Here is a 23,348-nt window from a genome sequence, read left to right as displayed (position 1 = left end):
CTGGAGGTTTTTCATCACAATTTCTGTCATCTAGTTAGTCACATGGAAGACTTCGCTGATGGTTTAAACCTGGAGAGACTGAAGGGAGTGACGTCATGACTGGTGGGCTGGTCCAGGACCATCTGACACAGGAGCTGTCCCACCACAGGGGCCGCCATGAAACCGTGTCCTGAAAAACAATAGTTGAATATCTTACAGAAGGGGGTGTCGTGAAACTATACTGGTCTAGGAAGATTTTACAAAGCACCAAAAAAGGCCATCTTCATCAGGGGATTGCAACCATCCCTCAACAAAGACGGGGGGCGCCACAGACTCTCTGCGACCTATGATCCACTGCTCACCGAGTCACGTGGCTCCTCTGCATAACGCGACGTCACAAAGATTCCTTAAAAACTAGAGTTGTACAGTCGAAAATTTGTGTCTCAAATTACAGTTTAAACTTGCTCGTCTGAGAAAGGCAGGTTTACCTGAAAATCCTGTACCGAAGACGATGTTAGGATGGGTGGGGTGTCTATCAAGGATGAAATTCCCATCTGGCGTGTTCTGTGAGTAAATGGATGTATTATCATTAACCAATAACTCCTAATTCTTCTCACAATCGCTATAGTCTTTTCCACCAGTGCACCATAACATAGTCACCATTCGACATCTCATTCCTATCTAGCTATCAACTTCAGGTTTGACCGTCTCAAGTCACGAATTACATGTGTACCCTGGTTTAATGATCTCAAGCTACTTAAGGTACTAGTAGTAGAAGATGGTGTCTGGTGATTTTGGGGGGTGTTTCAAATAGTGTACTGCTAGCTCTTGATTTTTTCTCTCTACGTACCTGTTTGCAAGATGATAATTTACGCAAAATTTCTAGGCCCACGCCCATTTCTATAAAAGTCATAAATAATCCTTAAAGATCAAAATATGATGACTGACCGTGTACATGCATCTCTCCACCAGGCAGGGCCGGTTCTCGAAGTCCGGGAAGTGTTTGCAGACGTAGTCCCGGAGGAAGGCCTGGTCGGCGGCTAGCTGCGCAGCCATGTCGGCGTCTCTACGGTCGGGGTGGGCCGTGTGACCCCGGTCGGTCCCACCCTGCTGACTGAAACTGATCTAAAGGGAAAACATTGACTTCAAAGACTTTTGTGACAGATGTAACGTTATAAAGTCTACAGACAGGAAAACGGTTTGTGCCGACTTGTGCGAGCATGTCGGCCGTGTGGCCCCGGTCGGTCAGGGCATACCAACTTCCTCTCAACCGGAACGGGGGGCGATACCGACTTTCTACAAACTTTGACTCAGTGTTGACCGCAGACGTCCTGAACTGTTAACAAATTATAAATGACTTTACTGACTTGAAGTACCATTGGTAAATTCAACTTTGCTGTTCAAGGCACCTTGAGAGTTTCGGGATGTTCCAAGGACGGAAACGCGCCAACTTCGTTGTCATCATCGAACATGCAGGGGAAGTCGTCGCGGACGGAGAGGAGCGCCCCTTGCGACTTTCTCATATACAGCAGATTTATTGGCATCACCTTGATTTTGTAGGAAGAAAGAGAGATGAATATGAATTATAAATGTCAATAGAAAAAAGAAAAGTACAACCATATGCACCTGTATGGACTACCCAAAATTTCAGAAAACAAGTAACACTATTTCAGCCACTGTTTGAACGGCCAAAATTTGGCCAAGGCGTAGTTTTTCCAATTTAGAAAGTTGAAGATCGTTCCCAAACAAGCCTTTGCTATATCTTCAGATTCCTCTAATGATGTTTAAAGCTAATTCTGTGCTATGGTCACCTGTAATGGCGGATGTAACCCTATCCCTGCCATGACGTCACCAGCCCAGGGGCCGCAGGTAAGAACCAATCGCCGGGTGCGGAGTGTACCACGTGACGTTCGCAGCGTGATGACGTCACCAGGTGAGATGGTCTCCAACCTTTCCCCATCTCGGAGAACACCGCCCTTCTGTAAAAACACCTCCTGGGGGAACATTTGGTAAAAAAAAGTGGTAAAGGTATCGTACAATAGTCTTTTTCAGGCCATTGTAATTTGGACCTGTTCTTGACAACCCCATTACTCCCACAAAATTCAACCTCAAACGACTAAATTCCCCAGGTCTCAAGTGCAAACTCGACACAAACACAAAGACTATCAATTACCTCGACCGAAAACAATACTTCGGCCACGAAAGCAATGATGCAAAATAAGAAAGAAGGAGAAACACCTGTATATAGTAGTAAAAGCAGTTAGCTCTACCAGATGTACGAAGTGATCCATGACGTTCTCACTCTGGAATAGACGATATCCAATACGAGCTATTACCTAAGCTTAAGGGCCATACGGAAACACAGACACAAACACACACACACACACACACACACACACACACACTCACAAACACACACACAAACAAAGAAACACACACACACATATACAGAGAGAGAGAGAGAGAGAGAAAGAGAGAGACAGACAGAGGGACAGAGAGAGACAAACATACCCAAAACAATTTCATTGAGGTAATATAAAAACTGTTTTACCTGCAAACATTTGATAGCCTTGTCAGCTCTGATCTGCGCCCCCTGCTCGTCCACCAGCCCGGTAAACTCCGCCGGGTACCGCAGCGCGGGGAACTCGGTCCGGAGAGCAGGTCCGGCCGCCAGTCGGTAGGGGAGTCCCGCCGCGTGCAGGGTACGGGCTTTGGAACGGAGACCCTTCACGGTCTTACTGGCCACAACCACGAACGGCTTCGGGCTGCACATGGACGAACAGCAACAAGTGGGTTACTTTTATGAACTTTTTTTCAAGGTCCGTGGAGCTGTCATTGAATATACATGGCTATAGCAGCCCAGGTTGTAAAAACGTGTGGGGCTCTTCATTTTCTTGACATGATATAGGATCATTAGTGGAAAGAAAAAAAGGAAGGAAGGAAGAAAGAAAGGATATAGAAAGAAAGATCAGTTTTCTAAACGACCAGTTATTGTATACATCGTAAGTTTTAAATACATAACGGTATCAGCCTTAGTTTGGACATATTCCTCAGTTGCTCGCTCATTTGGGACCACATATTGAGTAGACTTACACCAGTAGCTTGACTCCAGTCTCCTCCTCCAGCCGTCTCCACATGCTGAGAGACTCCGTGACGATATCGGCCATGTAGGCGAGCTGCTGCCGGTACGCGCGGCGGATCACACGGGTACCGCCCACCGAGCTGCCCAGGGTGTGCGGGAGGGCGAACTGGAACATACCTCGTTATGTAAGATGTCTATATACATGTATCTCTCTCTATATATCTATCTATCTATTTATAATACCTACTGTATCTCCATCTACCTCCATCTGTCTATCTAGCTCTACATATCTATATGATCTATCTATCCATACAATGTATGTGCGCAATGTTTTTGGAACTAAGTAAACGATCCCAGATTTGTGTATATTTCGTACGAGGTCAATCATCATTTTACTGTACACCACAGCTTTATTCGTTGATTACCTGCCTACAAACACCCAATCTCATAACTTCGAATCCATACATGCCAATAAAAACCAACGAACTAAATGACCGATCAAACAACACTTAAGTTTGAAGTCAACCTCCTCGGCGGCATGCTCGTATCTGATGTAAGTTGATGAATGACCGTGGCGCTACGTGCAGGACCTTGTGTATCTAAGGTTAACCATTACAAGAGATGGGACAGACACTTCACAACCAATATATGGCTGAAAAGTGCCAACCCCTCCAACTACGTCCTGCAACATCCAACATAATGTAACTCAACACCACAGGCTGTCTGCTACAGCACCGGTTACCATGGTGACAAACGCCTGGTCTCGGTCATTGACTTTATGTGCTTGAATTCGAGAAGAAGAAACAGAAAACCAGTCATGTTCTTCCGCGGAAGTAAACACAAGAAATGGTCACAATATTTAGGATGATGAACAATCCGATGTATGTAGTACGTGCAAGTAACCAACAGTTAACCATTAACCAAGAGACAAACACTAATCTCAACCAAATCTTACCTGCTCCAACAGCAGAGTCCTGACGCCGCTCTCAGCCAGCTGCAGGGCTGTAGCGGATCCCATGACCCCGGCCCCTACCACAACACAGCCCCAAACTGACCCCGGGTCCTCCATGATACTGTTTTCTACTAGAAACTGTGACAGATGAGCGACCAAAATTTTGACAGCTTGCTGAAGTAATTTTGTGGAATCCGATAAATAGCGAATTCTTTGTGACTGTGTTTTTATGTCTTTTAAGTCATACTTCTTACATCGTGAATTACATTCCAATTATAAATCGAAGAGCCACTCAAACAAACCCAATCTTGGCCGCTCGGACTGCGATCGCTGTCTGGTAGAAAGGGTGCGTTACCGACTGCCAGCCGACTACACTTACCCCATACAGGCCTACAAAATGTAAATCTATACGTTTTAAAACCGCCACTACTATAAAGTACAGCAAGTCTACTATAAGTAGACTATAAACAGCTACATTTTCAACAGTCTATGGCTATGAAATTCTAGACAAAACCGGGGCGATAGAGGAAAGTCTAAAGTCGTATTTGTATATTAAGTAAATCCGGAAAGGGTCAACGACCGGCTATCATAGTTCAGTTTTCACTCAAACATTCTATACTAAACCTAATGCCAGTAAAATGCAGTGATCCGATATTTAATGCTAGATGTGCCAAATACAATAAATGGTCTGTCACTTCTGGTTTTAGAGAGGACGATATATGGGGCACTGAATCGAAGACAATCAGTCTACATGTGCAAACAATGGTTCACTTAACTTTAAACATACTCAAACTGGCAACGGCCTTGACTTTGACTCAGTAACGTACAAGTTGGTGTGGGAATAAATATCTTAGCTAGCAACTATTATGCACCAGATGACAAACAAATGAAAGTTTTCCCAGCTTCCTTGGACTGAAATTATTTTTATTCAGTGTTATTTTTCAGTGTTATCCATACTAAAGACTGGCATTTGATCAGAGCATTATGTACAAGATGTCAAAAATCACCTGTCAATGATCACTATATTCTAGTTAACTAGAAAGACTATCTTACTAAACACAAATTGTAAGTGTATCAGTGATATATCTACCATGCATGTATACAAAGTTGAAAAAGTTACTTGAACATAATGCAACAAAGTATATGGTACAATGTCTTCAGTTCTTTTTGCCTTGGTAGACAGTCTACCACAGCAGTTACACAGCAGCTACACAGCAGCACACACACATGAAACACACTGGTCCAGCCAGTTACAGCTTATTCAAGATAAATACAGCATACAAAACAAGAAGGAAATGTCAGATATCCAAGACATTCTCAGAAAGGTCTTGATAACAGCCTTTTCTAACCTAGCATCTAGTAGCAGTTTTAGGGCACCTGGCAAAGTTTATGTTAACTATCAAGTGGTTTACATCCATGTTGCAGTGCTGTTGCCTAGTCCTGAGTTTTAGTGCATGTCTCCAGCTCACTGATGATGTTGATGAAGGCATGCCATATTTGGGGATGATTGACACACACGGTGCCTCCGGGTCGCTCCTCCTGACTCATCTAAAAAAAAAAAAAACAGCAACAACAAAATCAATATGATATCTTTCAGAAAAAATGCATGCTCTATTTTATTTCTACCAGCATTTCTTAACTCATATTTCTACCCTTTATTGCATCACAAAATGACAAGTGCAGGCCATCACATCTTCACTAGTCTAGGTTTCATTTTGCCATAAAAAAACTTGTTTCTGACCTGTCTGTTAAGTCCCCCTATACATGTCCAGTGGCTCCCAGTGTCCTGAGTGACTGCCCACTTGGAGTGGTCCTTGGTAGAGGTGAATCTGATGCCATTGGGAAGTTTCACTTCTTTGATGTTCAACACCTGCAAAGATACAATACTGAAGTGTTGTTAAACTGTTTATCTGTATATGCTTCCTGACTGAGGAAGACTGAGTGATTCGATCAGTCGAAAATTCTGGTGAGTCAAATTTTGAGTTGGAGAACAGTTTAACTTCTTCATAATGCAAACACCTCCAGGTACATCAAATTTCACATAAACCAGAAAATTGTTTTATTAAATGTTAAACATATGTACATGCATATGACTTCCATCTTAAGTGCATTAAAGGTAGTCCACCTTGTATTTCCCACAGAAGGAGTCCAGTTTGCCTGCTCCGTTCTGCCAGGTTTCTGTTAACAGTTCACTCTGGAAGTACGGAGCCAGCCAGTCAGCATAGATGTCTGCAGGCAAAAACACTACATCATCAGATCTATTAACATGTTATATCCATGTATTTAAATACCTCCACGCATGCATAATTTAATTCAGTTGCAACAGACATATAACATCATAGATATTTCTTCAGCTATGAGATACATTATCATATAATTAATCTTCTCCTCTGTATCTGTATAGCCAGTATAGACACCCTTCTTAGAAGAGAGTTGGAGTGTTTAAAAAAATCTAACAATTACATGTATAAAATGAAGTTTGCATGGATTGAGAGTAGAACTGCACACCTGCATCGAAGGTCCCAAACTTGACAAAGCTGTGGAACTGCTGCCCGCCCGTGGAGGTGAGGACCAGGGTCTGGTTCCATGGCGACGACCCCACGTGCTGACCTTTCAGCACCTTGGACAGGGACGGGAAGTCAGCAGCAAAGGCTGCTGGGAGCTGACTGTCATACACCCTTGGCCAGGTGTACAGGAGCTGTTGGCCTGAAAATATGGTGACTTTTAGTTAGATGTAATTCTGCTGGCTAGAAATATTATAGTGAAGAGATTTGTGTACATGAATATGGTGAAGGATGCATATAATTAGAAAGGTAACATTTGCAATGAAAAACATAATGTTTACCTTCGCATACCTTAACAAATTACTGCTCTGCTTAACCTTACTCAAACATATTCATATATACTTAGTACATGTATATAGTGACCAACCCCTCCAACTTGCTACATAATGTAACCTAACACCACAGGGTGTCGGCTACATAACCGGTTACCATGGTGGCAGCCGTCTGGTCCAAGTCAAGAAAAAGAGCAAAAACAATATCTTTCTTTCTGCGAAGAAAAATAAAATTCATTACAAATGGAAGTTGGAATAACTTACCAATTTTTTCAAATTCTCTGTACTGGAAGCTGATACAGAGGAAACTCTGTCCGTAGATGACGGCATTCTCAGGCCAGGAGTAGGACTCCTTAGCAGGGTTGGGGAACTTTGGTGTGCTGTGGACCAACCAGTAACCTCTGCTCTTATCAAACACTAACACACCTGCAACATACAATATACAGGTGAAAAAGAACACTGACACACCTGTAAACACACTATACAGCTGTAAACTGACACAAACACACCTGCAAACACAGGTAACATGAACAGGTGTAAACTTGGGTATACTGTGGATCAGCAAGATGGATTGATTGATTTGTTGATAAATTGATTGCACCAAAAGTACAACGTAGCGTCTACCTTTAGTGTGTCCCCTGTTTGTGGAGGTGGCAGCTAACGTGTCATTCGGCAGCTCATCATCATAGAGTATGTAAGCAACGTCCTGAAATAGACAGAACACAACATACAACATGTACACAATAGTGACTATATGGTGTTATGTATTACAGTTATTTGATATACTCCAGTTATATGAGTTAGCATTTCAGCACCAAATTTGTACCATAGTTACAGGATTAAGCAGCAAGGAGAAGGTTTAAATATCATGTGTATATACAAGGTGTCAAATATTGAGGGCAGGTGTGTATGCTGTATGGTGTACTCTAACCACATTGGTTTAGATCTGCTGACACACAGGCCACATCAACCATGGGTCTGAAACATACATACAAGTACCTGTCTAGCAGCTCTGCTGTACATCTGCTGTAAGGTACGGCCGATAGCGTTGTTGGTGTTGTTCAGGGATTCTGGGGACACATCGCTCCATTTCTGCACAGGGACAACAAAAAAAAGAAAGTTCAGTTAATTTTTTCTACTTACAAACAGTGTTAGGAAGTATGGGGAGCTAGAAGCTCAATGCAATTGTTACAAACGTTATCATAACTTTCTAAATCTGCCAGATAAAAATACCTGACCCTGGTGCTGAAATAGCATTAAGCTGACAAAAGAAGTATAAAAAGTACTTACTTCTGCAAATTTGAAGTGAAAGGTCCAGTTGCAATGAGAAGCAAAACAGAACACGCAGATGTAATGAATGTACAAAGTATCTGCCTATTAACATGAGGAACTAATATGATACAATATCTTATGAAACAAGAAGAGGAATAAACCAACCCCACCTGTTTGTTTGCATCCATGTACACATGTCCCAGCCCCTCCTGTACCAACTTGTAGGAACTCTCTGCAATCTTGGGGATTTTGTAGGCAATAAACCTGAAAATGTGAGGGGTATTACACAAATAAATATTGTTTAACTTTAAAGCTACAAATGGAGTTTAAAATTATGGAATGTTTGTTTGCTTGTTTCTTTTCAATTTTCCTTCAAATGATGGTTAAAATATTCCCACTGAAATTGTGTAATGTTAAATTACTTACTACATTTAGTAATGAACTTTGCTATTCATTCCTGCTATGTTCAATCTTCATCGACGCATAGCATTACTGTTATCCACTTACAAAAATATTAAATAGACCCACCAGTCCACAGGTTTGCCTTGTTCGTTCAGACATGACAGAGCGGCGGACCGACCTCCGACTGCGCACAGAAACACACATAACACGGGAAGGAACGGGGCGATCTTCCGCAAAGACATCTTCTGGCAATAGAGCTGGGCTGAAACCTTAGCTGCACGTTCTAAAATGCGGTTAACGTCAACGTCTTGGATGCGTAATCGTTTAGACTTGCCGCTTGTAAGACAGAGACGAGCGGCGTTAAGTGATCCACTTGGCCAAGCTTTGAGCCCGAGTTACATGAAGTGGTGAAACTTGACAAAACCCTCTCTCTAACTAAGCTTCGAAAGGGGAACGAACTGTTTGCAGTTGTGTTCCTCCAAGCGCCAAGTCCCGATCATGTGATGATCCGGAACTGAAACCTTCACATGTCATCAGATTATAATTTGTAACATTCAGGTTTCAAGTGGTACCGACTGACTCGTCTGACGGGTCAGGCTTGGGCGTTGACTATTATTTTACGAGCTGGCTGCCCGGGTTTGGCCCGGCCTCCCACCAAATAAATCCGTAACCGGTCCACACACTTCCACAAGCCCGCCCACTTGAAAATACAAGGCGTCGACGCCCTTCTCGCTGCGTGACCAAGACGTCTTGAAACGTTAAGACATTCCCAGGCATCGTCTCAAGATCTTTCCCTCATCTCGAGTGTCTTCAGGGGCAAGACATGAGAAAAAGACAGACAAAAACATCTTTTTCGGCGAGAAATGTCCTCAAAACTTTCTCATGACCTTTGACCCATGTAACTTGGTAAAAACAATAAGCTTCAAATTCGTTGACTTGATACGAATCTTTCTTATTTTAACACGTTCCTCGAGTCTACTCACTTAACTTACAAAAAAAAATTTTGAATCAATAAATGTAACAATATTTTACGCAAAATACTTTTGTTGTCCAAAGCAAGGTAATTTGTGCCATTATATTTGTGAGAATCTGCGTCTCGAAACACACGGACTATTTCCTCTAAAGTTGCGTAATGTTGTTTACACTTTCCCGAGCAGCTGAGCGGGGGTCGGTTGTGTACAGAGATCTCTGCAGGTAGAACTGCAACAGGTGAGACCAAAGGATGATTTTAGACTTTTGATGGTACTTTGAATGTCATCGAAGTTGCACTATAGTCTTAACAAGAAATTAGGCCTTCGCTGTTTCTCAGATTATTTCTTTGAAGCTAAAGTATGAAGGGTAACGATGTGTTTTGAAGCTTGGGCCTCTCTTCTGTTTTCAGCCCAGGTAACCTTTAACACTTGTGTAAGTCAGTCAATTTGCAGTTGAATTATATGCCGTGATAATTTGTCCTAGACCACCACAATGTTTTCTTTTAATGATATTTCTTTCGTTCGAGAAAACTTATCATATGGCTCAAAGATGAGTTGACCTAACTTATCGTATATAAGGGCCCTTAATTTTTAAGGAGTGGCATTTTAAGGGAAAACGACCGTCAATGTAGGCCCACCACGATCTAGTAAGCTAAATATCCGGCTTTCTACCATGCCGGTTTGTCGGTCGAAGTTCGAACCCAGGTCAGAACCACCCCCTTTACAGAGGTTCAAGCTTGATTGGATAATCCGGGAACCGCCCACACACTTCAAACAAACGTGTGTCACGTAGACAATCCCGTCACGTAGTCACTCTGGGGTGAGACACAGTTCACACGGCTTAAAAAGGGGTCAAACAAACATGACTGGAGGGCATAAAACTAAGTGTTTATTTCAAGTGACTGAGACGCCGGCTGCTGCAGGTAAGAACGCCCCTTTCACCTGTCCGATTTTGTTCTACCTTCTCACTACTTCAGAATCTATAAGTTGTAACTGTAACTTTTTCTGTGTGTGCTCTTGTAAGACTCGTGTCTTTAAACATTCAATAACAGCGATCTAAAGAGGGACAGAAGACAGAAATACAAGTGACTTATTGATATCAATAATGTCATATACATTTATGACTAACTTTGTGTTCTCTGGTTCAGACTTTCTATAGTCAAGCCACTTTCTGGTCACAGCTTTTTGTAGAATAACTTTAATTCTAGAAATGTGGCAATTAAGACTGTAAATGATTTTACAGCTCGCACATTCATTTTTTGTAAGAAATGATTATTTAAAGCATGAAGTCCTGTTGCATTATAACGTGTATAATAGAGAACCAAAATCACAATGAAGATTTACAAAACATGTAAATTGCAGTATTAAGAATACCTGTTGGCCTGAAGAATTTGTAACTCTGTACCTTGACCTTACATGCCAATGAAATCATAGTTACCGCAGTCAAACCTTTTGTTTAGGATGTTTGCAAAGTGCCGGCATTGCAGTAGCTTTGACCGGTTACCAGGACTTAACTTACCTAATATTACATAACACAAAGCTGCTACTTTCCTTCGTGACTTGTATGTTTGCTAGCTGTATTGTCCACGAAACTAGCTTGATCTTATATATGGTGCACCGATTTACAAGTGGGTCACAAGTAGGTTTTAAGTGGCAGTGAGTTATTAGTAGCAGTATATTTAATCTGATTATAGTTAAGATAATTTAAGACAGGTTTATGTGGTCTTACGTGACCAAGTGCCCTTGCATCTGTATTTATATTTATTTATTTATTTCTGTGCTCTTTTTACCGGGGTACAGTGCACGTGGCACTCACAGTGACTGGGCACTGCTTTTCAGAGTGGCCCTGGGTACACAAACAATGCAACAATATATTATTATTCAAAGGAGCTGGAGTAGTACTACTAAGTGGGTTTATTGGTAGGCAACGGTCAAAAATATATATGTAGTACTTGGTGTACAGACTAAGAAAGTCATAAATGATAGTCAATGCCAAGGAAAAGCTAGTACGAATGGCATTTAATCTGATAAAGTACAGGTGAACTTAAAAGCATTTTATTTTAAAGGATAGTGTTAGTAGTGTATGTTTCAAGTTAATTTAATAAACAAACGTTCCCCCAAATGCTCAGTGCATTAATGGAGATGCCATAATCAGTAGCCAAGCAGCTACCTTAGTATGCTGAAGGTTAAATATGCCATCAGTAGCATTGATAGTGAATCAGATTCTACTAAATCCATTTTTTCCAGTGAAAGATGGCGGATGTAGAGTTCACAAACACAGAGTACGGGAAGAACTGGGTCCGTCTGCTGCACATCCGCAGGTTAGGGGGGAAACACCAGGATATCAGGGAGCTGGAGGTAGGGAGTAGGAGTAGTAGTAGCAGTAGAAGTACATGTAGCAGTAGTAGTAATTACTGTACACTATATGCTACTGTTACAGTTGTTACTGTAGTAGTAGTAGTAGAAGTAGCAGTAGTAGTAATTGATAGTAGTAGTAGCAGCAGCAGTAGTAGTAGTAGTTAGTAGTAGTAGTAGTAGTAGTAATAGTAGGTATTGTAAGTATTGGGTTATGTGGGCTTTCTTAATGTGTCTTGTGCACTAGTAATATATACCTTCCTCATACTGTCAATACTGGCACTTATTACTTGTCTATTATAGTAGATACATGAATATGCTTTTGTGCCCTATTTTCCCATTATGAAGAATTCATTCACTAATGCAAATTTGAATGCCTTTCTAATGAACTGTTGCTATCCCTCCAGGTATGCACCAGCCTAACCCTGGACAGTAAGAAGGACTATCTCCATGGAGACAACAGTGACATCATCGCAACAGACACACAGAAGAACACAGTCTATGCACTGGCCAAAACTAAAGGGGTGAGTCTGGATATGGAGATAAGGTGACATGTGGTATCATATGATTTATTTACATGGTTTTCTATCCCATTTCCAATCTGTCAGGAAATCAATGACTACCAATAGTCATTTAGAACTTTCAATTTAACAGGTGGTTGAAGTTACTGTGGCAGTGATGTTTTTACCATCCAATGTTCTTGTCAGAATTTTCTTCTGATGTGACATCTTTGCCAAGTTGTGACGGGCAACTTCCTCACACACCTGCCATTAGTACCAACCTACATACACAATGTACTATTATTAAACCAAACTACTACTAAGCAGCCTAACAACCAATAAGTACTAACTGATTTCCCTTAATGTTGTCCAGGTGACTGTTTTGGCTGGACTAATACCACCTCCCCAGTGGTTTATGTTCATGTTTGTTTGTTTGCATCCAGGTGACCACCCCAGAGCAGTTTGGGCTAGACCTGTGCCATCACTTCCTGTCCAGTTTCTCCCATGTTACCATGGTGAAGGTGGATGTTACCATGGCACCCTGGAGGAGGATTAAAATAGTATGTCATCATCATCATCATTGGCATCATCATTGTCCTCATAAAAAAAAATTGACGAATTGACGTTCTGTATTGTTATGTACATGTAGGATCAGTAACTGTAAGAATCTTACTGTTGAGTGAAGACTTACAGAGTTGTCACTTGCACATCATCTAGTCTCAAAATACCACATCCAATAGGTAATTTTAGATTTAGCAAGCACGACATTAAGCAAATGTCAGGTTTCAGGAACAGAACAGAATTGGTTGCTTCAAAGGACTAATTGAAAGCTTGTTGGTAAACTCTTTACTTTGTTGTAAGTTGCTGCGTATGAAATCTCAGGCCTGTTTCTTGTCCTTACAGGGAGGTCAGGACCACGCCCATGCCTTCATCATGACTCCAGATGCCGTCAGGTTCTGTCACGTGGAGCAGGCCAGACAAGGTGAGTCTAACACCTGAGTTCAGCTCACCTGAAGCTGTTGTCACCAGCTGTCAGGTGTAATCTTCAAGTACAATGTAGATGTTACGATGGAGGATAGTAACATTATTTTTGACTGCCATACACCTGAGAGAATCATTCCCAGAACTACAAATAGGAGCTCAGTGTTTTTTATTACAGTGTATAGAAACCTGTACTTTAGCTGAAAGCAACTCTTACCACTAATCAACATGCATATCATTCTATTACTAGTACTTTTTCAGTTTCAGTTACCATTATTTAGATTAATATTATATTCGTCTTTAATTTCCTTGTCTCAGGCCCACCGGTGGTGCATGCTGGCCTTAAGGACATGAAGATCCTTAAGACGACCCAGTCGGGGTTTACAGGGTTCTTAAGAGACCGGTACACCAGCCTGCCTGACGCTGAGGACAGGTGTCTTGAGACAGTGGTGTACAGCAGGTGGAGGTACAGCACACTACAGGGACTGGACTTTGATGCTGCATGGTACGCTGAGTAGATGCAGTTTCCTATATACTACATATAAAGCTTGACATGATGTTTCAACCAGTATTTTTGCCAGCCTGAAATCTGAACTTTGTTTAACATAATGTCATGTTGAGGGAGGAAGGCCCAACAAATCTAGGAGGGCTATGCTCCATTTTGAAATCTTAACCCTCTGAAATGCTACATGTATTTCCTGCATTTTGACGGGCAAATTTTGCTGGTAGACTAAGCTTAGTTACATGCAAATGACATATCTTTCCATACCTTTACATACCTATTTTTGTCAATGAAAGATGACAAATTGGGCAAAATTTCTTCTCATATTGATAATGTCCTGATAGCTATACATACATTGTGCTGTAGTCAGTTTTATGTCAGAGAAGGCTAGAAGCATGTTTCTCTGTTTCCCAGGAACATTGCTAAGTCCACCATCCTGGAGGAGTTTGCCGGCCCCCCGTCCACAGGCGCGTTCTCTGCCTCTGTACAGAAGACTCTGTATGACGCTGAGTGTGAAATCCTGGGCAAGGTACCACAGGTAAGTCCTAGCTGTGGCAACTTTGAATAGAAAAAAATATTGTGACAAGCTTTGTAAAGCCCTAGTTCAGCATGATGTATTGATTCAGAAGTATTTTATGACATTCAAAGTATGATTGTTTTGTAGATTTGAAGTTTAAGTCTTACATTTTGTTGCATTATGTGTTATCCAAAGTATTTATAACTTTTCTGATCCGTGTAATCTACAGATGAAGTATTTCTGCCAGTGGGCATATCTGAAGATTAACATGACATTAGTACTGTCACTTTCTGTTTGTTTTTGCTCAACAGATCAGTGAAATTGAGATGACGATGCCCAATGTGCACAACTTTACTGTGGATATGTCCAAGTTTGGGCTGGAGAACAAGGATGAGGTAAGAAAATGAGTTACAGCAACAAGTGTTTATAAAAACAACATATAAGTCTGAGGGAAAAGTCTTTACTTCAGTGCACACAGTTTCAGGGAGTGAATATATTTAAAAGCTCAGCTTTTTTGTATGTCCTCTTAAGCTTGCAAGAGGGCTGAGGGTAAAATGAAGAAGTCTTGTTCAGCATGAAAAATTCAGTCACTAACTCTTCCGTGCCTCACCCACAGGTGCTCATGCCAGTTGACAAGCCATCAGGCAACATCCACGCTGCCATCAGGCGCAAAACAACATCCAAACTGTGAGACAAGAGTGCAGAGAGAGTCCACTCCCTACAGTGCCTGCCAGGTCCACCAATCAGTGTTGAATGAAAAAGTATTGAATCACTAGATAGCGTGAAACAATACCTGCAGTTAGATGTGCAGAGGTTGGGTGTAACAGGTTGTTTGGTGTAATATAGCCAGCTGTCTTCTGCCATGCCTGCAAAGCTGGTGTGTTACACCAAAAGGGTAGTTCTACCAGCTATACAGATACAGAAGCTGGTGTGTTACATCGAAGGGTGGGTATAGTCGCTATACAGATACAGGTGTGCTAAAGCAGTCTGCTACTTGCTGAATCACATTGATGAAAGTGATTTCAATATTGCTTGCCTGCTGTGAATGGGACTTGCAACCTTCAGTGATAGATAGAAAGAGAGTTCTCAACAGTTCCTGGAAGTCCACCAATGAAACAGTATTAATGATCAAAAGTTACAGAATACCTAAGAAAATACTGACATCCTACTGCACTCCAAAACTTGCTGATCTCATCTTCATAAGGGCCTGTGCATGGGAACTGTAGCATTATAGTTCAAGACAGTACCTATTTTGTTAATTACAAAAAATATTCTGCACTCATGTTGCAAATAGGCATACATATACTGCTGAGGTATCAGTTTGACAGCAAATTTGTATTGGTGATGAGATAGTGATGATTGTGGGATTAGGTAGCAGGAGGTTAAATTTCTGGGGAGCATAGTCTGTTTGGCACCAAATTTATTGTGAAGGAGGTTTGGGAGAAGTTGAAATTAAGTTTATGGAAAAATGTTTAACACATGAGTTGACTACCACTAACCACTGTTGTTACTATTTGGGCAAGTGCTTAAAAAGTATATAATAATGAAGATATTTAGTTGTTGAGTAATCATCTACATTGTGTATGTCTATATACTTATTGTACATATAGTATATACATGTATTTTTAATTTTTATAAATCCAAATACATTCCTGAGAAATAAGACGGGTATAAATGTGCGAGACGTTTTAATGTTGTTTGATTTTTATTTTGGTCTGCAAACAAATAGTAATGAGTTGTGTTTGTTGAAAAGAAATTGTGACATTCTGAGCCGTACTGTATGCAATTTGTGTGACATGTTCTAATCAATGATTCAATCTTTAAAAAAAATTCATTGATAGCTTGACTTTATATTCACATATTATATCAGTATAATACATCAGTAACATATCTCCCAAATAACACTAAAGTATTTCATACACCCAATATGAGTAACAAAGTAGCTGCATTAATTATTATGCAACATTGTTGATTTCTGCTACATATCAATTTTATGTTTAATAACTAAAGGACCAAATTTTGTCTTGCTCTTTGATAGGGTGTTATATTGACTAAGGACATGGTTATGCTATAATATATAAATTATAATAAGGAAAAATTTACATTTATGCTGGGCACCTGACATAGACTGTATCTTATTATTTCCAATAAAGCAGTCAACAAACAAGTCTTTATAAAGACTCTTCATTTTAAAAGCACTGATAACAGGTATTACATTATCAGAAATTCCATAGATTTTTCACTATAGAGTACATTACTTTGAATATGATACGGTAGCCTGGCATACATAGCATATGGGGAATGGGTAGAGGATGGAGCCCCTACAAGGCTTTGGGAGTGGCAAACTGTACTCTTTAGCAGACCAACTCTCCTGGCTATACATGTATTATCTGCCTATTTACTAGTAGTCAATTTCTACTCTTTCCAGCCACTTCTAAAGTCAGGTAGAGGCAACTGGATTGAGACCCAGTAGCTACATAGATCACAGATGGATATCAAGCTAATGGTAAGGATAACAAGTTGATGATGATGATCACATGATTGATGACATTATAGATGAGATGACATGACAGGTCACATGACTGATCACATGACAGGTCACATGACTGGTCCAGCATTAGGGGGTTCTAGAAGGGCTTTTCTTCTGGCGGTTTCCCGAGAAACGCTCTGGTGGAGTCTACCAAGTCTCTCCTGTGCAGGGGTGAAAAAAATATCTATAAGTCTAAAATATACATCTTGTGTGCATGTAGAGGAACATGTTACTAATACTAGTAGATGTTTATATTGGTTCAAGTTAAACATAATTTCACGGATGAGTTACAATGGCTATCAAAGGTCAGGATGAGTGGCGTAAGGCACTCCTAGCTTCCCAAGTCAACATCTGCCTAGTGATATCCTCCACAAAGACAACAGATTTCACAGTTGCATTGGCTTTCTTCACAGCCAAATCTAGAGGAACTGCCCACTCAAAACTGACAATACTTGTGTGTGTCTCTGAGTCAGCAGAGGGTATGGCCTAGCCACCAGACACCAACAAACTACAAACAGAAATACCTGAGCGTTCTGTAGGATGTTGTTGACGACCATGACTCTCCTGCGGGCGTTCATCAGTTTCTTGACGTACGGCTCCAGATCAACAGGAACTTGCTGCTCCTCGTTTATCTTCTTCAACTCTAAAAACAAACAAAAAAAAGTCATACGTTATTGGGCTGAAAATACTTTTTTGTGCACATCTGCACCAGTGCTGCTTATATACAAAATTACCTGCACTAGACATTTTTCCCTCACCACTCAGAACTTATAAAATTAAAGGAAGTTATTAGACTAGAAACTGTTCAGATCAGAGACCATTAAATTTAAAAGGCTGACACCCAGGCCACTATTCACATTTTAAAATGGTAACAGTCATTGCAGCAAATAAAAATTCACATACCCCTACATGTATGTATACATGGACTGGTGCAGGTAGCTACACAGCTCCAGTTTTACCTGCACTAACCCGCAACAAGGATATTACACTCCTTGCCTACATATAATAAGTTAACATAAAAAATGCCAAGATTACACTCACCTCCACATAAACCATCTATCTGTTCTCTCAGCTCCAACTGGCTCTGTCTGTGGGAAGAAATAAAGATCTATTTACTAACTGACACGGTTCTAGATATGGGGACATCTGACGTAAACAACATACGAATGACAACAAAAACATCATGTGACTATCACCTGGTCAAAAGGGGAAGCTTGACTACACTAGTAATAGAAGACATTGCGGTCTTATAACTACGCTTCAAGCCATGAAACCGGCCTGACCTGACGCCGCGGACTCTCTCGTCCAGTTCCTCCACGGCAGGCCGCAGAAGTCTCATCATGCCGTCCGCTAGAGCGTCTCTCGTCTCGCCTGGAGCCGGGCTGACCAAAATTCCGTCATTTTCCGCCATCTTGCAGGGTCAAAGGTTGTTTGTAGGTCAAAGGTTGCTAATAGGTCAAAGGTTTTGTTGTAACAGCGTCAAAACGCGACTGAAACCTAATAAGTTCCGTTGTCACTGTTTTATTCGTACAAATATGTACCATTCAACAAACGTAAATATTAAATCTGGAATAAATTACAGGAGTTTTGTGATATTATTCGGAGAAAAATAATATATCTGTGCTTCTTTTGAGCTTGCGATTCGTGGCGTTTTGTTGTTGTGGTCAGGAGTAATACGCATGCGTATTGTTGTTGCACGAATTTCAAATTTAGGGAGACGGGAGACATTTGTATGTTTTTGACATCTCTTTTGACTATTTTCGATAACTTTAGAGGAAAATTTAGTGTTAGATATGTCAAAGAAAAGAACAAGAGGGGACGATGGATGTATGGACGTGAATCAAGCCGAAGAAGAGAGGTCAGATCGATATGAAGCTATGGTTTTGTACTTATAAAATTATTTTTATCCGTGTTGCTTTACGCTGACGTAACGATGTTGTTCGTCGTCATTTGTTGTTCTGAGTTGTATGTTTGATTCCTGCAGGTATTTCCTGAACCCCGAGTCTGTGAGTGAACACCTGTACTGCTCCATCTGCCAAGATGTCTTCAAGGAACCACAGCGGGCACCCTGCGGACACAGCTACTGTAAACAGGTCAATATTATATATATAGTACACACTTTACTATGTACTTTTTAAGCTAAAATAATCCACGAAATTTTCGCAAGATCTCAAAAAAAGTTTACACAATGTTGAAATTTTCAAGTGAAGAGAAGAGTAAATATTTAATAAGAAGATCAACTTCACTTTTCTACTGTCAAGGACAAGTATTTACAGATGTATTGTCTATTGACTGTTTTAGATGTTGACACTAGCATCTTTTGTTTACAGTGTATCATGGCCTGGTTACGCACAAGCAAGACTTGCCCTGAAGACAGGTGAGAATCATCAGTTAATGTACTACTAGTACTAGTGACTAGAAATTTTGTAGCGTATCTAGCAGAAGACAATACATGTATTGTCACATTAAAAAAACCTATAACATTGCAATTTGTTGCAGGAGACCTGTTCGAGAAAAAGATCTTCACTACGACTTCATTCTTGCCAACATTATTGGAGACCACATGGTGAGTAAGCTGACTCCAAACCTCTATTGACTTCTTTTTCCATTATAGCCACAACAATGGCAGATATCCCAAACAAATTTGTTGTTCTTCATCATCATAGATATGGCTTTTTAACTGTAGTAGAAAGTTGTACTCTGTGGTAAATATTAAGTTTTGCGTACCCAGGTGGCCTGCCCATTCAGAAAGCTGGGCTGTGAGTTTGTAGGGAAGTTGGAGTTGCTGACATCACACAGGAAGTCCTGCTGTTTCAACCCTGCCAACCTGCCAGAGTTCCTACTGGAGGAACCACAACCTTCTACATCAGGCAAGGCTGCTGCAGCAGCTACAGGTGGGGTGTGGGGAAAGCACTGGGCATACTGCGCCTGCGTGAAACCCAGGTTTTTCACAGTTTTTCTTGGGTGTTTCTTACTACTACAGTGTGTGGGCCAATTTTACCTGTTGCAGACTATTCGTTTCTGCCCAAACATTTGAAAGCCTTTGATTTCCACCAGACTACTGGTAACAATGCTGGCTGAAAAATAGTAAAATTTGCAAGGGGAGTTGAGCTGATGGCGCTTTTGCGATGAGAAAACAATCCCAAACCTGGTTGGGAGCGCCACCTACAGAAGCAGAACTCCAGACAGAAGCTCTGAGGAAGGTGTCTGATACATGTAGACACTGAAACGTCAGAAAGGTAAGAGAAGCACTGGTTGTGTAAAAGAAAATCCCAAAATTTTTTTGCAACCTGATGTATGTGGAAGTTTTTAACACCTCTCGTGTTGTTTTTCCAGCCTCATCATTAGACACCAGCAGCAGCTTCTGTACCAGTGATGACGAGAACAAACTCCCATCTCCTCCCAAACCATCCCTCAAGATGAGACTGTTTAAGAACGGGGCAAGTCAGAGGGACCTGCTCAAGAACATGTTCGACAAGGAAAACAGACCAAAGTAGTCAGAGAATTGTGTAATACCTGACTTTGTTGACATATGTAAATGCTGATGGAAGAAGAGGGATGGGCTCATATAGTATTAGTAGTCAATGAATTGTCTAATGCATGTATTGTGATTGAATATTATGATATGTTTGTATAGATTTGTCAGATTACACTATTTCAGACAAGAAGGTGTTTCTTTTTGATCTTCCAGATAAGAGAAGCATATCTTATTTTAAAATACTTTATTCAGGAAAAACATAGACGAAGATACAGATAAACAAACTCAGAAAACTACTATTGTGTCTTTGTTGACATAAACAAAAAAAATGTAGAAATAGATTTTGTTGGATCAACTTCGTAATTGTCACAACTGAATAAATACAGAATTGGTGATTGCCATATTGTACATATCAACATGTCAATATTTCTTTTGATGGAAAGAAATTAAACAATTGTTAGCTAAAACAAGATCACAAAACTCTTTTGTTTATTGTGTCAGTAGAATGCTCTTCATTTTGTAGTGATATTAAAAGCCTCCTCAGATGAGAACCAGGGGAGTTAGACTATACAATATACTGTACATTTATTAAATACCAGACTCCAGTTTGACGTCCCGACGTCCCGTTCTGTCAAGCAGCCCGCGCTGATCCGTAACCTTATTTCCCATCAGGCATGGTGAAGTGTTCCTGCCGTGTCCGGGCGGGACCCGGGTAGTTATGAAGTCACATGCCGCGCTCTGATGCGCACGTGGCACACAGGAACGCACTGGGACAGCGGCTGTCATGGTTCATGATGTTATACACTGTTGCATCCAGAACCATGCTTTATGCTGAACCAGACACGGTTCAGAATAGTTTGAGCGTATTCAGAACCGTGCTATAATCAGAACCGTGCTCAGACACGGTTATGGATAGTCTACATGCATCAGGCATGTAGCCTAGCCTGGTTACCAAACCTATTATAACTCCCGAGTCCTACATCCTCTCCTCAAACCTCATGGAGAGGATGTAGGACCATTGTGAGGATGTAGGACTAGGTCTAGGGAGCAAAAAAAAAAGGTTTCAGGCTATCAGGAAGGAAGCGTGGGGCAGATGCTTTTTTCTGTTGCAACTGCAAGTATATTTACTTTAAAGATTGTAGACAAAGGATGCGCATTTTGCTATATCCATTCGAACATCTGTCTGTCTCTGTATATATCAGAAGCTTCACACGTCACGTATATTTCTGCACCAAATAATATGTGGGCATTCACCGTGACAGAATATACATGACTAGTATTGTTTTATTGACAAGTTTTGCTTGTATTGAATTTCAATTAAGAAATCAATGCCCATGCATATAATATGTCGTGTTTTATTACTGACCCAAATATTAAAGGTCAGATATTAAAAAAAGAAGATCGAAAGTAAATGCAGTGTGTAGGTGGGGTTACTGGCACGGAAACTCTGTCCCATTCCATGTTTATTCTAATAGTTTGACCGGCATCCATGAATGCCCAACAAGTCAAAAGCTACAAAGTCTCTCACGTATTTTTGAAAGCGATGGCGGAATGTACTCATGTCTCGAAATTATCGAACAAAGAAAGTTCTATCGAATGCCAGGTGCTCTATCGAATGTTGCGGCGAATGCGAGCTTTACGACATGCCCTAGATACGGCGCTTGTTTACTGCATAATACAACACATGTCACGCCCTAGATACGGTAGACACACAAAACTAACGGCAAATCGATTTGACTTATGATGAATGGCGAGTCCGAGAGAAGAGATAGCTGGAGTTTGGCAAGGATGCGATGTCGTGTAAATGGGACGTTTCCGTGCCCTGGTTTTCCCCTAAACCTTGGGTACTTAGAGAACATTAGAAAGGCTACATATATGGTATTTTCATTCATGTGATTATGAGGCCACCATGTTTGATTACTAGTATTAAACTTGCAAGTTGCCCTGATAATGTTGATAAGGTGTATTACCGTGTGTGTACATATCTATGGCACCATACACACGCAGCGCTATAACGATAATAATAAACTTTACTGCACAACAATCGTACATGGTACAGAGTATGGCATCTATTGGGATATAACAGGTATACTATGAGACCTCCTTACAATTACATTACTACTATGAAGTACAATATGATGGACCTAAGCTGTCTAGCGTGCCGTAACCAAATGTACTCCGCGACTTCAATAATACGTTTTTTGCTGCCTTGGAATTGACATTGTTACCATTTTAACAACTTTCTTTGTATAACCTACTGCTAAGAATACCTAAGTATGTGGTCGTCAAAACCTCGTGTTACAATTATACAGAGAAAATAAGCCGAAAACAGTTACCCAAGAAACTGGATATTATTTGGGAAACGATCAGACGTATTTTTACCTCACAGATAACAGAATAGGCTATGGGGTAGAGTTAATCCCACGTAGTACTCGTACATGAAAAGAATGACCAGAAAATTGACAGTTTCGCCGCCCTAAAATTGCATTGTATGTCTTTAACAACTACACAGAAAGCTGCCGCCAGTAATGTCCCTTACGCCTCACTCTATAATGATAACAGTCGTAATCTGATTTAACAGGCAGGTGTATGGACATCACTGATTGACTCACAGACGATGATGTCTCAAAATGATGATGTCGCAATTAAGATGGAAGTGGCGACGGTCTTAAATCCATTAAGTCTGTACGAGCGACTGTAATGATGTCAGCTGTTAGATCCATAATCTTTAACTTTAAGGAAGTGGGGAGGTCAAGAAAATGCGTTTTCGTAGACTAGTACTAACAATATACAATTACTAAGTTCAAGAACAGGACTGGATGCCAACTTTACGTCCATTTGATGTATAGTAATGTAATGAAGACTTGGCATTAATGTGATGTAGACGGTATTGATGATAAAATGGGCAATGATAATGAAGGCATTTGATATATCATTGATCTACCAAAACCGTTGACGTATTATTTTGTATGTAAAATAAGTACTTTTAAG

At 40.7% G+C, this 23,348-nt stretch overlaps 5 protein-coding genes across 6 annotated transcripts; 2 read left to right on the top strand and 3 right to left on the bottom strand.

Moving 5' to 3' along the window:
• LOC109484557 (peroxisomal sarcosine oxidase-like) lies at window positions 1-4,130 on the bottom strand. The gene is made up of 8 exons (XM_019787877.1): window positions 4,017-4,130; window positions 3,073-3,227; window positions 2,531-2,744; window positions 1,791-1,973; window positions 1,389-1,526; window positions 928-1,086; window positions 468-543; window positions 1-169 (listed from the first exon to the last, which is right to left on the bottom strand). Exons 1-8 carry the CDS (start codon window positions 4,128-4,130, stop codon window positions 39-41), a joined length of 1,170 nt encoding a protein of 389 aa, XP_019643436.1. The 3' UTR covers window positions 1-38.
• A 794-nt stretch (window positions 4,131-4,924) lies between these two features.
• On the bottom strand, window positions 4,925-9,422 carry LOC109484667 (plancitoxin-1-like). Its single transcript, XM_019788014.1, has 8 exons — window positions 8,650-9,422; window positions 8,292-8,385; window positions 7,474-7,555; window positions 7,114-7,275; window positions 6,522-6,719; window positions 6,139-6,242; window positions 5,755-5,883; window positions 4,925-5,561 (listed from the first exon to the last, which is right to left on the bottom strand). Exons 1-8 carry the CDS (start codon window positions 8,763-8,765, stop codon window positions 5,448-5,450), a joined length of 999 nt encoding a protein of 332 aa, XP_019643573.1. The 5' UTR covers window positions 8,766-9,422; the 3' UTR covers window positions 4,925-5,447.
• Window positions 9,423-9,653: 231 nt separating this feature from the next.
• On the top strand, window positions 9,654-15,196 carry LOC109484575 (uricase-like). Of its 2 annotated transcripts, none has more exons than XM_019787898.1 (9): window positions 9,654-9,732; window positions 11,742-11,852; window positions 12,257-12,373; window positions 12,793-12,909; window positions 13,253-13,331; window positions 13,649-13,835; window positions 14,247-14,370; window positions 14,661-14,744; window positions 14,966-15,196. In XM_019787898.1, the coding sequence occupies exons 2-9, from the start codon at window positions 11,748-11,750 to the stop codon at window positions 15,038-15,040; spliced, it is 888 nt and encodes a 295-aa protein (XP_019643457.1). In that variant the 5' UTR covers window positions 9,654-9,732; window positions 11,742-11,747; the 3' UTR covers window positions 15,041-15,196. The 2 variants fall into 2 exon arrangements, with proteins under 2 accessions (XP_019643457.1, XP_019643458.1); XM_019787899.1 differs by lacking the exon at window positions 9,654-9,732 and adding an exon at window positions 10,290-10,417 and having other exon boundaries at window positions 14,966-15,071.
• A 1,547-nt stretch (window positions 15,197-16,743) lies between these two features.
• LOC109484617 (SNARE-associated protein Snapin-like) lies at window positions 16,744-18,303 on the bottom strand. Its single transcript, XM_019787963.1, has 4 exons — window positions 18,163-18,303; window positions 17,921-17,967; window positions 17,404-17,522; window positions 16,744-17,040 (listed from the first exon to the last, which is right to left on the bottom strand). Exons 1-4 carry the CDS (start codon window positions 18,288-18,290, stop codon window positions 16,948-16,950), a joined length of 387 nt encoding a protein of 128 aa, XP_019643522.1. The 5' UTR covers window positions 18,291-18,303; the 3' UTR covers window positions 16,744-16,947.
• Window positions 18,304-18,566: 263 nt separating this feature from the next.
• On the top strand, window positions 18,567-20,401 carry LOC109484600 (E3 ubiquitin-protein ligase LNX-like). Its single transcript, XM_019787925.1, has 6 exons — window positions 18,567-18,737; window positions 18,864-18,972; window positions 19,210-19,256; window positions 19,379-19,445; window positions 19,611-19,773; window positions 20,216-20,401. Exons 1-6 carry the CDS (start codon window positions 18,673-18,675, stop codon window positions 20,374-20,376), a joined length of 612 nt encoding a protein of 203 aa, XP_019643484.1. The 5' UTR covers window positions 18,567-18,672; the 3' UTR covers window positions 20,377-20,401.
• The last annotated feature ends 2,947 nt before the right edge of the window (window positions 20,402-23,348 follow it).

The sequence above is a fragment of the Branchiostoma belcheri genome, unplaced genomic scaffold, assembly GCF_001625305.1.
Source record: "Branchiostoma belcheri isolate BF01 breed outbred unplaced genomic scaffold, Haploidv18h27 scaffold7, whole genome shotgun sequence".
Classification (NCBI taxonomy): domain Eukaryota; kingdom Metazoa; phylum Chordata; class Leptocardii; order Amphioxiformes; family Branchiostomatidae; genus Branchiostoma; species Branchiostoma belcheri.
Note: the sequence above shows the minus strand (reverse complement) of the source record. Positions and strands in the feature narration are given on the sequence as shown.

Excerpts from the sequence above, each read along its gene's own strand:
- LOC109484557 (XM_019787877.1), bottom strand. The coding sequence starts at position 4,130 with ATGGAGGACCCGGGGTCAGTTTGGGGCTGTGTTGTGGTAGGGGCCGGG. Across the intron at positions 1,527-1,790 it reads GGTTACATCCGCCATTACAG|GTGATGCCAATAAATCTGCT; the intron begins GTGACCATAGCA and ends TACAAAATCAAG. Across the intron at positions 544-927 it reads TGGAGAGATGCATGTACACG|AACACGCCAGATGGGAATTT; the intron begins GTCAGTCATCAT and ends ATTTACTCACAG.
- LOC109484667 (XM_019788014.1), bottom strand. The coding sequence starts at position 8,765 with ATGTCTTTGCGGAAGATCGCCCCGTTCCTTCCCGTGTTATGTGTGTTT. Across the intron at positions 7,276-7,473 it reads AAACAGGGGACACACTAAAG|GTGTGTTAGTGTTTGATAAG; the intron begins GTAGACGCTACG and ends TGTATGTTGCAG. Across the intron at positions 6,243-6,521 it reads GTTTGGGACCTTCGATGCAG|ACATCTATGCTGACTGGCTG; the intron begins GTGTGCAGTTCT and ends TTTTGCCTGCAG.
- LOC109484575 (XM_019787898.1), top strand. The coding sequence starts at position 11,748 with ATGGCGGATGTAGAGTTCACAAACACAGAGTACGGGAAGAACTGGGTC. Across the intron at positions 12,910-13,252 it reads CCTGGAGGAGGATTAAAATA|GGAGGTCAGGACCACGCCCA; the intron begins GTATGTCATCAT and ends TTGTCCTTACAG. Across the intron at positions 14,745-14,965 it reads GGCTGGAGAACAAGGATGAG|GTGCTCATGCCAGTTGACAA; the intron begins GTAAGAAAATGA and ends CCTCACCCACAG.
- LOC109484617 (XM_019787963.1), bottom strand. The coding sequence starts at position 18,290 with ATGGCGGAAAATGACGGAATTTTGGTCAGCCCGGCTCCAGGCGAGACG. Across the intron at positions 17,968-18,162 it reads GAGAGAGTCCGCGGCGTCAG|ACAGAGCCAGTTGGAGCTGA; the intron begins GTCAGGCCGGTT and ends TTCTTCCCACAG. Across the intron at positions 17,041-17,403 it reads ACATCCTACAGAACGCTCAG|GAGAGACTTGGTAGACTCCA; the intron begins GTATTTCTGTTT and ends ACCCCTGCACAG.
- LOC109484600 (XM_019787925.1), top strand. The coding sequence starts at position 18,673 with ATGTCAAAGAAAAGAACAAGAGGGGACGATGGATGTATGGACGTGAAT. Across the intron at positions 18,738-18,863 it reads AATCAAGCCGAAGAAGAGAG|GTATTTCCTGAACCCCGAGT; the intron begins GTCAGATCGATA and ends TGATTCCTGCAG. Across the intron at positions 19,257-19,378 it reads AAGACTTGCCCTGAAGACAG|GAGACCTGTTCGAGAAAAAG; the intron begins GTGAGAATCATC and ends AATTTGTTGCAG.